The sequence below is a fragment of the Eubalaena glacialis genome, chromosome 4 (assembly GCF_028564815.1).
Source record: "Eubalaena glacialis isolate mEubGla1 chromosome 4, mEubGla1.1.hap2.+ XY, whole genome shotgun sequence".
Classification (NCBI taxonomy): Eukaryota; Metazoa; Chordata; class Mammalia; order Artiodactyla; family Balaenidae; genus Eubalaena; species Eubalaena glacialis.
The window spans coordinates 124,927,521-124,945,237 of NC_083719.1; the positions used below are offsets into that span (position 1 = coordinate 124,927,521).

General features: G+C 42.7%; 1 protein-coding gene across 2 annotated transcripts in view; it reads right to left on the reverse strand.

Moving 5' to 3' along the window:
• The window catches only part of JAKMIP2 (janus kinase and microtubule interacting protein 2), a 53,658-nt gene extending 38,118 nt beyond the window's left edge, over positions 1 to 15,540 (reverse strand). For both annotated transcript variants that reach the window (XM_061188304.1, XM_061188303.1), the window contains exons 1-3: positions 15,412 to 15,540; positions 3,713 to 4,210; positions 21 to 230 (exon numbers count right to left, since the gene is read on the reverse strand). In XM_061188304.1, the coding sequence (XP_061044287.1) occupies positions 21 to 230; positions 3,713 to 4,210; positions 15,412 to 15,540 (837 nt within the window). The remainder of the gene's footprint in view (positions 1 to 20; positions 231 to 3,712; positions 4,211 to 15,411) is intronic.
• Positions 15,541 to 17,717: the final 2,177 nt, after the last annotated feature.

Below are 17,717 nucleotides of genomic sequence, written 5' to 3' on the forward strand. Positions count from 1 at the left end.
TTCAACTTGAATAGACTTACAGGACTGCTGCAGTGTTCAGAGCCATCTCCTGCCCTTCCCGGAATTTCTCGTTTTGGACTGCTCATGTTACATTCAGCCTCCTTGACCAGAAAGAGCTGTTCATCCAAAGCCTCCTTCTGCAGCTGGAGTTTCTGTACATAGCCTGTTTGGGTCTCCAGTTCCTTTTCCAGGGAAAAGATGATCCTGTCCTTGGCTTTGATTTCATCCATCTGAATTAAATGACACCCATGACATTTTATTTAACAATGCTGCAAAGAAATGCATTTTTACAATGGTATGAGCTTAACTTTTTTTCTGCTGATTGATATAGGGAAAAAAATCATGAATATGACAAGTATACTGAATTCAGGAATCAGACAAGGCAAGAATATGTAATGAACGGCCATCCTAGACTAATTAGGTGTCAAGGAGGGTAATTTTTTCTCTCTAGTATATCCTACGTAGATGCTGTGATTCAATATATTGTTTGAAACAGTCTGGATTGGTTGGATATGGAAAGCAAAAGTTAACTTTAAAACAGGTCATTAGTGTTAATAAAGACAGATGCTAAATATTCTACTACAATGTTTCCCAGGACAATGTGTGATGTTACCTGCTGTTTGGGGGAATGACTTTTGAGTTCAGTTTAAATAGCAGTAACAACTATGAACAGGTCATTTGTAACTGAAGAAGCTACAGTATTTCCAGTAGCCTCATCATTTCCTAAGGCCAATATGTTTGCATTCAAGTGGTGAATTTGTCCTTCCATGATTCATGTTGTATGGCTCTTTCCACTCCTACCCATTTTTCAGAGCAGCCAGTTCTTAGCAACCATTTTACTATTACAGTCAGAAAATCATGGTTGGGACAAGAACCGGAATAGAAATTACCTGGTAATATTAGTCACTATTTTCCCAACTATATCTGTGGGATATATTTATTGATCCCAACACTCATTTTTGTTAAGCCTGGGCATGGCCTCAGAAATACTTCTCAACTAAAGGCCAAAAGCATTTGATACCAGTTGATCAGAGTTCCACTGGACTGAAAACTTTTTGCCATCCCTGGGTGAGGGCTAGTGAAGTTAATATCTATAAACAATCTCTGAAGAAAGCATAGCCATTAGGTAAAACCTTTCTTCTCATTTCATTATATTCCATGAGAATCTTAAAAATGGAAATAGAATAGACACATTTAATACAAACAATATTATACTGTTCTCCTCTTTATAAAAATGTCTCCTTATATATAACAAATCACTTGGTATAAATCTTTCTTTGCTGTGTTCCTAAGACCAAAATACATATTTATATATATTTGGGACAGAAACTGTGTTATACAATCACATCTTCCCACATGTAACTCTCTGTGAGCTACTGCCTCCAAGTCACAGGATAAAATTTTGGATCATTTTTGGGAGGCCATGGTGCTGTGACATCATCTGATAACTTGGCAAGTAATCAAACACTGTCCTGTTAATTTGGGAGTAAAAGCATTGTCTTTATTTTATCTCCTTGCAGGAGACTTGAGTCCAGTGTTACTCTTATCTAAGCTGCACGTTCCTTTGTTAGATCTGTCATTTATGGTTTATTTCCAGTTTACCGTAGCTCCAGATCTGTATGCTCCTAGTTGGTTCTTATGTACCCTACATAACTGAACTGGCTGGGAAATCACCCCATTACACCCATATAATCAGCCTCATCATTATAACTGAAATTTATTGATCTTTTTCTACATTCAAGGCATTCAGAGCCTTACATACCTTGTCTAATTTTATAACAATCCTATCATATAGGTTCTGTTATCACCATTTCACAGGGGACGACCGAGGACCCAAAGGGTTAAGAACTTGGTCATGGTCATATGGCTAATAAATGATGAAGCCTGATTTAAAATACAGTCTTATGACCCTAGAGCCCATTCTATTTGGCACTATGCTATACTTATGCCAAGGTTATCCTTCCAGCATTTTCCCAAAGTGGTTTTCTGTAGAATATCCAGTACCTAGTGTCAAGGAGTCTCTACTGCATGCTGGTTATAAATATGGACTCTGGTTTCAGAATACTGAAAATCTTCCAAATTTCGAGTTCTTAGATGGGGAGGGGGTACATACCAGAATTCCCTGGGAAAATTTTCTACACAGAATAGTTCCCATTTCTCTCCTTTTCAGTTCCAAAAATAAAACTGGGTGTTGCAGTAAGAACAGGATTAGAAGGAAAAAATGAAGACAAGTGCATCTGTATTAATGAAAAAGTTTCCCCTGTTTTTCTGTTTGCACCCAATTTTTGAACCAATCTTCAGACAGATTAGATTTTACATTGTTATTAAGAGGGGTTTCATGTCTGCTTCTGCAATGTGCTGGTGAAAGGAAATCATGAAAAAAATTACAGACCAACAGGTAGATATATTTGTAGATTTTACATTAAAACCATCGACAAGCAAAAATATTTAATGTAAAGCTTCCTTTTCATTTACCTACCTGCTGACTCCAGGGTTCACAGTCTTGATTCTTTCTTCATCAGCCATTGTTGTCTTAAAAACCAAAGGCAGGGCAGAGACCAATATTTCTGCACTGTGTTTGGTCTTTATTGTCAACCAATGCGATAGTATGAATTGCAGATAAAGAATTTGGAAAGTGTAGCAAAGGCAACATTTTACAGTCACACTGTATTGCAGTACAAAGAAAATCACATGTTTAGTTTTCTAAAATGTTCTACTTTAACCATTTTTTACATAAAGTTGAAATCCTAGAGATATCGTCTAAGGAACATAATTGGAATTCTTAGAATATAAATGCTTAGACCTGGCACACACAAGAAGGAAAGTGTAGTTTTTCCTAAGAAAATATTTTTAGAGAAGCATAAAGTACACTCGAACAGGTGATAGTTAATATATAACCAAGATATAACTAATGCTAAACATTCTGAATATAGATGCATATAAATACTTCTAAGACAAGGCCAATCTGAAACATTATAGCTTTCACAAATTCTATTTGTTTTACTTCTAAGCATAGTGAGAGACTGACGTGGCTTTTGGTCATACATATTAAAAAGAAAGACTCAACTCAGTAGGGGTTGAAGTAAGTCTTGGAAATTTGTAATAGCAAATAAGCTATTTAGGAATGACATCCAATTTAAGAATTATAATGGCCCCTGTTTTGAATGGCCCCTGTTTATTCTGGGAAAGAAGATCTATTTGTAAAATGACTAGCGGTTTTATAGCTCTATTTCTTGCTTTCAGACACGGCTCCTGGAGAGAAGACAGGTGAATCCCAGAGGATGCTCCCAGTGGCTGCCATTTTCAGACCCCTTGAAAGCCAAAGAAACTTCCCTTTCCCCTGTAAAAACCCCAAAACATTTTATAAATGGCAAGCCTACAAAACATGCTGATTTTGGAAGAGTTCATAATTCAGAATATTTCCATGGACATCCAAGAAAACAGGAGTCATTAAACCCATACTCTCCATACGTGTGGGGCTGGAAGAAACCAGTTTTCATGAGAAAGGTGACTCCAAAATCTTTTACCTTTTACAATGCCAACTTTGGCCTGGGCGCATCTACTTATCTATTGACCTATCGTGTATCTTGGCCATAGCACTAGACAGAAGGAGGGCACTGTTTATAATCCGCTCATGAAAAACACCTGAAAAAGCAAACCCCACAGCGCTCTGAAGCCTGGAAAGAGAATGGTTCTGCCCTGGGTTACTAACCAGCCTCCGAATATCCCGCTCCGACTCCCACTTGATCTTGGAGATGGCTTCTTGGTGGGACTGATGCTCACTCCTGAGGTCCCCAGCCTTGATTTTATCCGCTTGGATCATATTGCTTAGCGCCTCATCCACCTGCTTCTTGGCCGTTTTCAGGTCCGCAATTTCCTGTAAGAGCTTAAGGCGCTCTGCATCAAAAAGTTTCCGGGCCTCCTCGCGGGCCTCGATGGTGAGCGCTGTCCTTACTTTGTCGCTGCTGCCGTCCCGGAGCGCACACAGCGCCGACTTGAGCCTCTGGATCTCCCCGTCCCGCACCTTCACTGTCCGGGCCATTTCCTGCTCGTGCTGCTTGATGAGATTCTCCCGCACGGCCTGCAGCTCCTTCATCTTCTCCTCGTGGAGCTTGGTTTTGAGTTCCGTCACCAGCACCGTGTGCTTGCGCTGCTCCAGCTCACGGATCCTCTTGGCTTCTTGAGTCTTCTCTCTCTCGAGTTTAGATACCTGGAGGCAGAGAGGGGAAAGGATGAAAAGAGGTGCACCTCATCAAACAGGCGTGCTCCTAGGCAGGATTGGCAGCTCAGACCCCTGTGATCTCTTCATGCCTCGTCTCTTTTCAAATTCCAGCCCCCTGTGGAAGGAGCGAGGGGAACCACAGGCCTTTTAATGCTGGGAATGCAGTAGGAAAGGAGGAAATACCCGAGGGTGCTTACGTTACTTTGTTCAGACAAATAGTTGATGTTCTGGGGCCTTACTGTTCTGTATGGTCTGCAGACAAGCAGCACAGGCATCACCCAGGGGCTTGTCAGAAATGCAAGGGCTCCATCCCAGACCTAGGAATCAGAGCCTGCAGTGTAACAAATCCCCAGGTGCCTGGTGTACACGTTAAAATTAGGAAGCGGTACTATAATAGTCTTCACCCCGGTGAGGAGTTCAAAACAGGTCACCTGGAGAGCTTTCTAGACTACACATCCCTAGCAAGGTCCAAACCGCTAAATGTGAGTGTACCGGGACACCCAGGTTGGTCCACAGTTCAATATTATGATCAGGCTAATAAATTGGTGCCTAAAGTGATAGTATAAAATATTCTTCCGCCCCCTTTTTTTGGAAGAGAAGCTAATTGCTGCTAAGGGGGAGGTGAGAAATGAAGACAGTTGATATGTCCTCAACCTTACCTTTCTTACTATGGCAACTTGGTTCCACCCCCAAAATTATTACAGATCCACACACACCAGCCCAAAACCCTGCAGTGCAGGGCCCTGTGCTAAAGGCGTTCAGTGGCTGTTGTTATTTCTGCTACATGGGTGTCTGCATCCTTCACTACCCCGCACTCTTATCTCCCTCTCTCTCCCACCTAAGCCAACACTCCAAGGAATTTAATAAAGTATTCCCTCTCATCTTTTCACCTGTCAGGTATTCTGGTTTAAAAAATTCTCCTGTGTTTTGTACTATTTCTAATGATAATATAGGTCTCTTCATAGATTAGCAATGGCACTACCTTAATTTGGCTGTGAGTCCGTCTCTGATTCAGTAGATCAGGGTAGGGCCCCAGCATTTGTAGCTTAAAAAAGCCTCACCAGGCTCTTGTTGTACTGTCCTCCTCCCCCCTCCTCATCTCTGCTGCCTGCCTTTCTTTGTTCTCCTGTCTCTGTCGTTTGCACATACACACGCGCACACATACACCCACACAGTAACCTGGAAAAAGGGAAGAACTGGGCAGCCCCAGGAGTAATATCTAGGTGAGTGATACTGAGTCTCTGCCAGTTGTAAATTTAGAACGTTTCATAAAATAATTAAGAGCCCTTCCAGCTGAAAAATGTTAAGATCCAAATTCCTTATTGAAACCATTGTAATTATAATGTAAAATGTCTGAGATTTCACTTACCTTAACAGTTTACCTACCTTTAGCTAGAACAGGATTTTCTAAGTCCACATGGCATTTTATGAATATTTTATTTTAAAGGCACAGCAATTATTCCCATGTAGGTTATTCTAAAAGAACTCAGGGCACAAGGAGACTTGGCAAAATATGCAGCCGGGCATCCCCAAATGACTGTCCTTGGGTCTTGCCTCCAGCCTAGGCTCAGGTCCCCTCCCGGACGCCCTTTAGTTCATATGTTCTAGAGCTGTGCTGTCTCATGCGGTGGCCACTAGCCACACCGAGCACTTGCAATATTGAAAATCTGAATTGAGCCCTGCCCTAAGTGTAAAATACATACCCGATTTTGAAGACTTAGTATGAGGTAAACATTAATATCTCATTAATAATTTTTACATTGGTTACATGTTGAAACTATAATATTTTGGATAAATTAGGTAAAATAAAGTATATTATTAAAATTAATTCTGTTTAGTTTTACTTTTTAAAATTGTGGTTATAAGAAATTTTAAAATCACATATGTGGCTTGCGTTTGTGGCTCATGTTATATTTCTTTTGGACAGCATGCTCCAGAGTTCTTGGAGGTTCATTTAATGAACTGAGCTTTCTTCACACTGCTGCTGACATTCTCTTAGTAAAGTCCTGTTATGATCTGATGTATGTGCCAGGACTCCTTTCTGCTGGGGAATAAAATCCCAACACTTCAGCTGCATCTTTCAGCTCTCAGAAGACTTGGTTGGACTTCCAGCTCCCATGTCAACTCCTCACTCTACCTCTCCAGGCACGGGGGATTATCCTATTTTCTGCACATGCCCTACATCGCTGTACCTGTGTGCCTACCTGAGTTTCTTCTTCCTGACCTGCCCTTCCCTCAGCTCCTTTTGGGATCCTTTCATTCCTCATGACCCAACTAAATGTCACCCTCTCTGATCATGACACCCTGATCACCCAGGACCAAGCTTATTTCTCCTGCATTTGTCTTCTCAGTGCAGTTTGCTAATACCTCCTTACTGGTCTCTTCCACACTTTTCTTTATGCTGTATTTTTTTTACATACTTGTCTGTCCTCACCACCTCCTCTTCTACCTCACCTCAGACTGGAAACTCCTAGAAGGCTGCCAGTGAGCCTTGTTCATCTTTGTCTACCCAATGGTTGTCAGCACAACACATGATAAGAAGACAAAGAGTATGTGTGGAATTAAAGAATGTAAGCCAATATGTTTCCCTGGCTAGCCTCGTCACCAGAGGCAGGAATAATATATGCTGTCAACGTTTTAGAGAACATAGGCTTGCACTGTTACCCAGAGCAGCCCTCATCCATCCCTTCCCTGTATAAAACAATAAAACAAAAATACCCCTAACATATAATGGTTGCCTGTCCTCTGCTTGATGTTTCTCTTAGTGCTTCAGTGATGAAAACCTAAATCTAACTTTCCATTTTTCTACAATGAACTGAAGAAGTATCTTCTAGACCATGAGTGGGCAAACAACAGCTCATAGGCCAAATCTTTCCTGCCCCACCCCCAGTCTTTGTTAATAAAGTTTTATTGGAACACAACCAGGCCCATCCATTTCCATATTGCCTATGGCTGCTTTCACGCTACAATGAAGTTGAGTAGTTCCACAGAGACTGTCTGGCCCACAAAGCCTAAAATATTTACTATTTTGCCCTTCACAGAAAATGTTTGCTGATTCTTCTTTTAGATAATGCACTTTTTGACAAGAGGGGCCTTATTTTTCACTGATTTAGAAACTCCGTAATTTACCTTCCATCTAGGACCTTGGGGAAGTTAACTTTAGCTTGAGTGATAGGAAACTGATCATCTTCAATTTCAGCAGGATGTATTTATGTTCCTTAGGCATTTGGAACAGTATCATGACCATTAAGAGCTGATAGGTAACAAGTTACTAAGGGAATTTTAGCAACTCTTCCTAAAACAATAAAAAGTTGTAGTGAAAATGGATAAAGGGTAATGAATTCTGGGTTTGTATTTTGATTTCATCATCTGCTGTCTCTAAGGAGGTTGCTTTATCCTGAGGATCTTTGATTACAATTTTAAAAATACCTGTAAAAGAATTATTTTTAGAATTAAATTAGATAGTGAATGGGAAAGTAGCTTGAACTGTAAAGTACTATAAAATGTAAGGTAATAATATTATTATTGGATATAAGAGGAGATACTCTTGATCTAAAATTATTTGTCAAATTCTCTGCAGGTGCATTAGATTGTACCACTTTGTGATTCTGTAATTTCTCTCAAATTTATTTATAAACACTAATCTTTTGTGTGTAGACTGGAGAGGAAGTGAATGAAAAAGAAAAAAAAAAGTGAAAATACAGGTGTATGGGAAATATATTCCAGCATGAAGACAAAACTAACGCTGGCCTTTTTGTCTATCACATAAAAGGAATCCATAGAACTCAAAGAAAATTCAAAGGTATTGAATTACATTTGGCATTTTTTATGTCTGCTTATTTTGGTTGTCATGGAAACTGTCGTTTTTGGCAGGATTTCTAGGTATGATTTTTTTTAGGCTTGGGAGAAGAGTTTCACTGTGAAGGAGATACAAAGAATGTGACTGACATCTGGGAGGAAAAAAGAACCAATAGAAATTTTGTAGTAAAATCATTTTCTGAAAATTATTTGCAGCTTAGATTGCACCACTAAGGAAACAGATCTTAATATCTTAATGTAAATCATGAGAATGAGTATACGAAAAGATGAAGAACTACCCCTGAGGAACAGTGAAAAAATGTGAAGATGATAATACTTTGAAATGGAAAAAATTATTTAGTTGATTGGAGAGAGAATCAATTTTGTTAGTGGAAATGTTTTATGGAGAAAAATTTCAGCTCGATCACGTAAAGAGTAAGCATTCATTGAGGGTTTAACTTACTATGTATGGGTTAGGCAATTTTTTAAAGGCTTTACACCTATCAGTACATTTAACCTCCTAGGCAGCTCTATGATGTAGGTAGTATTTGTTGCATCTGAATTTCTGATGAGAAGAGAGGGGAACAGGCTCTACATAAGCACAACATAAAGAAGGCTAAGCAGAGTCCGGTGTGGGCCAGGAGCCAGGTCAGGTCAGATCCCAGATCTCCTGGTTTGCTCTGAAACCTTGGGCAAGCTGGGGCCCCTGACTCAGCCTCAGTTTCCTCATGTGTAAACTAGAATTGGTGATATCCTTCTCATATGACTGTTGCGAGGACTGACTTCCATAATGTAGCAAAAGTCCTTTGGAAAGGCTGGAACACGTGGGAGGTTAATAATTATTAATACATGGTAGATACTAGATATTAATTTTGATGAACATTATAGCATACATTAATATTATATCATGCAATGATATACTAATACCAACAACAACATAAATCTAAATACCCATACTATGGTAGTAAGACGAATGTTACTATTATTACATTATCAAGACCATAGCAACTATTTTCCTAACAGAAAGAGATGTTCAAAGATAACATTTTCCTCAAGATGTCTTGAGTTTCCCTGGTGGCGTCTAATCTTAACTGGGAAGACACCTGGATTATGTGTACGAAGAAGGACTGGGGGGTGGGGTGGGACAGGGCCGGGGGTGAGCACTGAACAGAGCTTTGAATGGTACACGGCCCATATCCCTTTTACCCCAGAGGTGTTATCAAAAAAATAAAATAAAATAAATAAAGATCATTAGGAAAATTTAATCCGGCTGGGGAAAGCTTCCACTATGACAGAAGGAAGAAAATTCATGACTAGCCCTCCCAGGCCTCACATTATATTTTCTTCTTCTGTCCTCATTCTGTTCTGGTATTTGAAAAATGCCACTGTAAGTTCTGCCAAGATAAAGAGGGTGGTGTTTGAGCTTTAATGTGACCTTAGAAATCTAGGATTAAACATTGGACAGCCTGTCGAAGATAAGGAGGGTTGAGAGGTTATCAAGACAAGACAAGCTAGCAAAAGGTTCAGCTTGGATTATCTGCATCGGATGTTGCTGGAGATCTAAACTCATGGTAGGCTGGCAGGGATTTTCGTGGGCACTGAGTAACTCTCCAACAGGAGATGTGAAGAGGGAAAGGCTGCCGCCACAGGAACGTGACCCATAAGGGAGATTTTATACAGCCTGGGGAAGTAATAAAAGCTTCTCTCTTTTCATTTCTTGCTTTTAGCTACTTAGGCTTCCTGAAAATAAAACTAAATTTGCAGAAAGCAAGAAATACTGGATGCCCAGTGTGGTCCCTGAACCTGGAAGCTCTAGTGTACTAGCCTGAGGATAGAGAAGGTTGGCTGGTTTTCTGAGAGTGCCCTGGAGGCAACAGAGTGCGGTGGAATAAGACAGCATTACCTTGATCACCGCCTTGGAGAAGATGGGAATTCCCATTTTGGCTGCTCTACTAGCTGTGTCACTGGGAGCAAATGCGTTACATGGTTAGAACTCATTCTCTTTCTCAGTGAAATCAGAATAGTATCGCATGCTGCCTTTGTCCCAGGCTCTCTGTGAGGACTGCTTGGCAGTCTGCAGGGCTGTCCAAGGTGGCAAGTGCTGTCTGGAGCCGAATCCTCCCAGAGCCTGCATCCCAGGCCTGTTGCCCCACTGCCCCTACCCTTGGAGCCCTGTCCTCTGCTCCTGCTTCATCCCCTCTGTGCCTGTGGGGTTCACCCTAGCTGCAGGCTGCCTCTGAGGGAGAAGACCAAACCCTGGGGAATCGAGTGGGTGGATTTCACATCTCACAGCAATCCCTGGTGTGCTTACACACCCTGAGCAGCGGATCATGGTGTCCACGGAGCAGACAGACAGGGAAATACCACGGCTTAATGGCTCAGTGCTGCTCTAAGAAAAACAGACCTGGGTGGAAATACTTTCTCCACCCAAGCTTGGGGTTGCCCACCTAAATAAATACTATAATGTACTTATCCCTTGGGGTTGTTGGGAATGTCTTAAAAGAACCATGGAAATTCATTCAACAAGTAGGACATGTCTCCTACATGCCCGGCAGCAATGCAAGCTCTGGGGATACCTTACTTAGGGGATCCCTTAAGCAGACATGGTCTCTTACCCATAGAAGCATATATTTCATTGGGGTGGGGGCAGCAGGCAATAAACAAGCAAATAAACGAATAACATAACTTCAGACAGTACAGAGTCCTGTGATGAAAGTATTACAGGGCGATGTGATAGAGTACATGGAACTAGGGGAACAGTGTCATCTAATTCGGTGGTCAGGGAAGGGTCCCGAAGAGCTAAAGCAGTTTCCTTTCCTAACTAATGCCGACCGTTTTGCAAGGACCTTAGCTCTTTTATGTTGTCTACAATCTGCTCGTTTTATAGATGCACAAGTGCAGGCCCAGAAATGACAAGATCATCCATCGTAAAGACCCCACCCTGGGCTTCCCTGGTGGCGCAGTGGTTAAGAATCCGCCTGCCAATGCAGGGGACACGGGTTTTAGCCCTGGTCCGGGAAGATCCCACATGCTGCGGAGCAACTAAGCCCGTGCGCCACAACTACAGAGCCTGTGCTCTAGAACCCATGAGCCACAACTACTGAAGCCCACGCGCCTAGAGCCCGTGCTCCCCAACAAGAGAAGCCACCGCAATGAGAAGCCCGCACACCACAACAAAGAGTAGCCCCCGCTCGCCACAACTAGAGAAAGCCCACGCACAGCAACGAAGACCCAACGCAGCCAAAAAAATAAGAAAATAATAAATAAATTAATTAATTTTAAAAAAAGACCCCACCTTGTGTTCTTTCCTATCCACCACAGGCTCTTCACAGTTATATCCTCTTGGCCCTTATGCCTGGAGTCCAGTCAAGACGACCTACCTATCTGCATGGTTATTCCTATCAGCGATTGGTGAAACTTTTAGATAATTTCTACTCACCAGAAGTTGACTGTGTCTAGTATTTTTGTTTCATTTCCCTGCAGTGGAAATGCAGGCATCTGTGGGAGAAGGATAGGGGTATGTTCCCACTCCCTCTCCCACTTTGTTTCTCCATTTGAAATTTTGCACAATAGTGTAAAGAAAAGTTCTTACATTCTCTCTTCCTCTGCCTAAACTTTTCAGTATTTTCCAGACCTTCACATATTTTAAGAATAGGCTTTGCAAGACATGGAAACAACCTAAGTGTCCACTGATGTAAAATGGATAAAGAAAATGTGATATATCACACACACACACACACACACACTATTATTCAGCCATAAAAAGGAAGGAAATTCTGTCATTTGCAACATTATGCCAAGTGAAATAAGTCAGATAGAGAAAGACAGATACCGTGTGGAATCTAAAAAAAAAAAAAAATTAGAGCTCATGGATACAGGGAATGGACCGGCAGTTGTGGCCAGAGGCAGGATGTAGGAGATGGGAGAAATGGGCGAGGGGCGTCAAAAGGTACAAACTTCCAGTTATACATTAAGTAAGTTCTGAGGATGTAATGTACAGCATGGCGACTATAGTTAACAATCCTGTTAAAAATATTTGAAGGTGGCAAGGAGAGTATATCTTAGAGGTTCTCATCACAAGAAAACAAAACTTTGTAACTATGTGAGGTGACCGATACTGACTAGATTTATTGTGTAATCATTTCACAATTTATACACATATCAAATCATTATGTTGTATACCTAAAACAAATACAATGTGATATGTCAATTCAATCTCAATAAAACTGGGGAAAAAACATTTAAAAAAAAGAGCATTGGCTTGGGAGGAGAGAGAAGGGGAGTTGAAGACTCAGCTCTGTCGCCGACTAGCATGTGACTCTGGGTGAATTGCTTTACCTCCCCGAGCCTCGGTTTCCTCATCTGTAAAATGTGGATCACAACAATGCCCACCTCAGAGAATGGTAGTGAGGATGAAGTGAGATAACTGAATTACAACACAACATGTTTGACACTAACTCCTCAAAAAATAACACACACATACTTAGGAAGTAAACACGACTATTATCCCATACGACAGATGAGGAAAGGAAGATGTGGAGGGATTTCATAACCTGCTCAGGGTCACTCAGGCGCTAAGGGAAAGAGCTGGGATTATGTCAGGAGGAAATGCAGTTCTTACGGTGTGTGACAGATAGTAAACATTCAAAAAAGTCTAGCATTTGTGACTCTGCTCTACTACAATGTGTTCTGCAAATGTCAATGGGATGATTTGTCTTTCTGGAAAAATGAGTAATGCCCCATCGCTCCAAAGGTTTCCGCTCTTTAGCTAGTCCATTCCCCAGTGGCTAAATTGTCATTTTATCATCATAGCCTTGGAGCCAAACTGAGAGTGTGAATTCACATGTTGGCATTGTTCATATTCTCTCTCTTAAAGCTTGGGCCTTTGGAAACACAATCGTATTTATTTTAATAAAACTGCTTTATGACTTGTTTGCCCTCTAAATTCCCTTTGCTCTTTGGGGAATGCTGCTGACAGGCGGTGAGGCTTTGCTGTCGCCCCTGTGCTGGGATTGTAATTAACTGCCGCGGAGAGGGAGACTGGGGAGGGGGCAGCAGAGGGGACAATAGGGCAGTGCTTTTATTCCAGGGTCTGGCTTCTCGTCTCTTGTCAGAGGAAAGGGAGATTACCCCTGACCTGCTGGCTTAGACACCAGGGCCAGGCCCTGGATAAACAGGCAGGATAAACAGCTCTGTCCGCGGTCAAGAGTTACTCCTTTTAAAAGGCTTGAATGTGCGGAAAATGGCAGGGTGGGGTCTGTCGGGCCTCGGCCTCTTTAAAATCTCATGAGTTTGCTCTCTGTAAATCAGCGGCAGGTTATGGTTGCCGGTTAGACGGATAGGTTTCTCCCCATGAAGGTAGTTTGTCATTCTGTTGTTTCTACAATTAAAGGAGTCTGCCTCCCTTGAAATGTTATGTTGCCCCAGGGAAAGTTAAAACCAATGAAATGTTTATAGATTGTCAACCTGGAAGGAAGCGTGGAGTGGAGTGTTTGTCAACATGAAGGCAGAGAACCACCTCCATGGGGATTGCCTGGACTGTTTGCTGGAACTGCAGTCCTGCTCCTTAACCCACCTACTTTATCAGAATCCCTGGGTTGTGGGCCCAGGGATCTCAATTTTTAATAAGTTCCCTCAGGTTATTCTAATGCCCAGTGATGCTTGAGGGACACAGATATGGAGAAACAGATTCAGTCACTGAATTACAGATCGAGATATTGAAACACTGAAATTTGTCCCCAAGGAGAGATGAAGACAATATTCTGGTTTCCTGACTCTTACACAAAAGTTTTTGGGTTTTGTTTGTTTGTTTTCGTTTTTGGACATCACATTCCTTTTAGCTTCGTGGAAACTATAATATCCTTCACAAACTTTACATTGGGGTCTGGTTATCCAAGGTCAAGGCTTAGCTGAGACAGGAGGCCAGGAGCTTTGGCCAATCCAAGCTTTATTTATTGCTCAAACCAGGAGAAATAGATTTGGGTGAAAATAACTAATTAAAATGTAATAGTAACATCAAGGAAGAAGAGGTAGATTAAAAAGAATAAGGATATCTGTTGGTTTGTGATCTATAGCTTGATCAAGAACATTTCCTTATTACACAAAGCGTTATCTCTTTAAGGCAACTTTATGCTGACATGGCTGTCTCTAGTTTGCAAAAATGTCTTACGCCTGTCACATATTTCAAAATGCTTTCCTGTCCGTGACCCTGTTTGATATCCATACCACTCTAGTAAGATAAGTGTTAGCATATTCATTTAAGGGATGAGATTCAGAGAAGTAAAGAGACTTTCTTAAGTCTAGTTAGCAACTGACTCAAGCATACAGCATTTTAGAAGAGATATTACTATGAATTTTTTTTTCAGAGTTTGCTATGTGCCAGGCAGCTCTCTGAGCATCTGACATGAATTTTCGCATGTACTCCGCATAACTCCTTTTTGTACTTGTCTAACTTAAAGCTCATCCCAGCTCTACAGGATAACAGTATGTGACTGATGAAGAAGCTAAGGTGTAGGGAAGAAATCACCTTTTGGTCATGTCATTCATCTACTCATTTAACAAACATATGTTGAGCTTTTCAGCTCTGGACATTTATTTAGGCTCTAGGAATAGAGAGGTAAGATGAGACCCTGTTGTCATAGAGATTACACTTGACTGGGGAGAGAGAAGCACTAAACAAGTAAATAAATAAACACAGAAATTGCTCTGAGATGAATCAAGAAGAGGCAGGCCTTAGGGAGTATGTGGGCCCAGGAAGTGCTCTGTTTTGGACACTGTGGTCAGATGCTTGTACTAGGGCTGACACCTGAAGGAGGTGAGGAAGGAGCATGCCGCTGACTGGGGAAGAACAAGGGCAAAGGCCCAAATGTGATGGGCGTATGTCTCCTGCTCCAGCGAAGAGGCTGAAGCAGAGTGATCTGGGGGACAGCAGTGGGAGATGGGTCTGGGAGACAGCTGGAGGGAGAGTCCTGCAGTGGTGGGGAAAGTCCTGTGACTGAGAGGTAGGAAGCCTTTGCAGGGTTCTGAGCAGTGGAGTGACACCAGGGACACATCTGAGAAATGCCACAGGGGAAATGACTACAGAGGGCAAGGGTGGAACCTACCCAAGGCCGTATGCCTATTAAGTGTCCAGAGGTGTTGGTGGGGGCAGGTGTGGTCTCAATTTTTACATCTGGCCCCCTGGGGAGGCAGAGCTCAGCCCCACGGGCAGGTTTTTCTCATGTTCTGTGTATCCTGTGCTCAACTCCCTCCTGTCACACACAGGGAATCTCCCCCTGTCCAGGGGTTGTTGCCCTGTCTGGCAACCAGCAGACAGGAGCCCACTGAGGCAGGCCAGCGGGCAGAGCCGGGCCAGAGCCTCCCAGGTTGCAGCCTCGGGGAGCCCCACTCACCTTGGACTTCTCTTGATGCAGCTCTATCTGGATGTCTGTGAGCTTGGTCCTGAGGTCTTCGTTGGCAGCTTGAAGGGCGACAATGAGCGCCTCGGGCTTCTCGCCCTTATTTCGCCCTTTCTTGGACATGGTTCCTTTCGGACTGGAGTCTGTTGGTGTTTAATTCCTCTCAAGCAGGGGCTGCCATGTTACTGCTGCTTCTCCCGGGCGCGGTGGCTCAGCAGCTACTGCGTGCTGCCCCTCGGGAAGGTCTGCTCAGCCGCTGTCCTAGAAGCCCTGGGAGAGGCAGAGACAGCAGTTACCGCTGTGACCAAGACCTGGGCCATGTGCCCGCCGGGCACTCAGCCTGAGCCGCCTGCGCGAGCCCCCTCCCGAGGGCTCCCGTCCACTGGGTGCATCAATTTAGGGCCGGCTTTCCAAAGGGCTAGTCTGGTCATGTCAACGCCCAGCTTAAAACCCTTCAAAGACCTATGAATACATGTATGAGTACATCTTTCACATCTCAGAGTGCTCTTTATGCCTGAACCTGCCCATTCTCCTAGCCTCACCTCCTCCACATCACTCACGTATACCCTGGCCGTAAGGAATGTCATTTTCTGATTCTTCCTCTCTTCCCATAAGGACTTTTCATTTTTCTCCATCCTGTGCCGAGCCTCCTCACATGGTCCTCCCCGTATCCTCATCCTCACACGCTGCCACACAGACAGGTTAGTCTGACTAACCTTTATGACTCCATCAGGTCTCAGCTGGCATATCAGTTCCTCCTGGAAGCCTCCCACCTTACCCACAGGTTAATACATGCTCTTGTTATTCAAGTGCGGTCACCTCCATAATCTGTAAGCTTTGTAAGAGCAGGAATGTGTTGTCTGTATTTACAACTTGCTTCTCAGAATCCATCACAAGACCTGGGACATACCAGGCACTTAATTAGTATTTGTGAAAGGAAGTCACCTATGTGATGACCTATGGTCGCCCTACAGAGAGACCCAACTTTAAGAAAATCTGATATATAAAGATCTAGAATTATACAGTGGATAAACTGGGAGAAGTGGGGATTAATTACCTTGAGTTAATTGGGTCACTCACTTATTCATTTAGTCAGTAGGCTTGTATATGTTGTGCTAAGTACAGTATGTTGAAATTGAAAGTGTTAGCTTTCCAAGGCAAAAACAACAACAAACCTTTATCCCTATCTACCTATCTATCTATATCTTCTTCATCATCACCATCATCTGACAACTGCCTTAAAAAAATAAACACTAGTTGTTTCAAAAATATCGACAAGAACTTCTCCTTCTCAAGAGAGAAGTAAGGAGTAAGGAGGGCTCCCTGAAGACGGTGGCATTGCCTGGAACTTGAGGAGCGGGTAGGATTGTAACAGGTGGAGAAACAGGTGAACCTTGGGTGAAGGAAACAGCAGGCGCCAAGATACAGCAAAGAGAAAGCATACTAACTATTTTGGGGGAAATGGGGGCCTGATTAGTTACAACCCAGGATATGGTTGATGGGCATTAATGCTGGAAAGGTTGCCTGGAAATGATAGATTCTGGGAGACCTGGTATGCCATCCTTAGAATTTTGGAATCTTTTATTTATTTATTTATTTTTCAGTAAGTGACAAGGAAGCTGTAGGAGCTCTTGGCAGGTAGATGCCCTGATATAGCAGTACTTTGGTATGGTTATTCTGGTGGCACAGTGGGGAGAGAATGAAGGCAGGGAGACCAGATAGAAGGCTATTAAACTTGCCAAGGTGAAGGATGATGAAGGCCTAGTCAGAACAGTAGAAAGAGGAGAGAAAAAAGAGAGATGTATCTTGATTTACAAATTCTTAAATGTGTCATAGGAACAAGGAGGTAAGAAAAATATGAATACTAAACTGTTAGAGTCAATGCAAAAAAACATGACTAGATAAAGAAGATACTAGAGAGTTTCCCATGCAACCTTTCAGAAAATTGAGTATTGTGTACATCTAGGTGCTTCAGTCCAGAACTAAGGGGAATTCCTGCTGATGACCCATATGTTCTAGCAGCTGCTGCTCTACCAAGACCCCTGGTATTCAGCCTTGAGGACCATGCTGGGATCCTGGGCTTTCTGCCATCTACCCATGAGCACTGGGGCCATGCCCTTTGGAGAGTGTCCCTAGGGAAAGGGGATAGGCAAAGGTTAGGAAGTTGGATCCGCCTGTCTCCAGCCATCAAGGACCTGTCCACCATATTCCACCCTCGGCTAGATGCTGGAGTTGTCCTTCATGCTTGTTTTGCGAATGTTGCGAAATCATTAAAGTGTATGGCTGGGAGACTTCTAAGT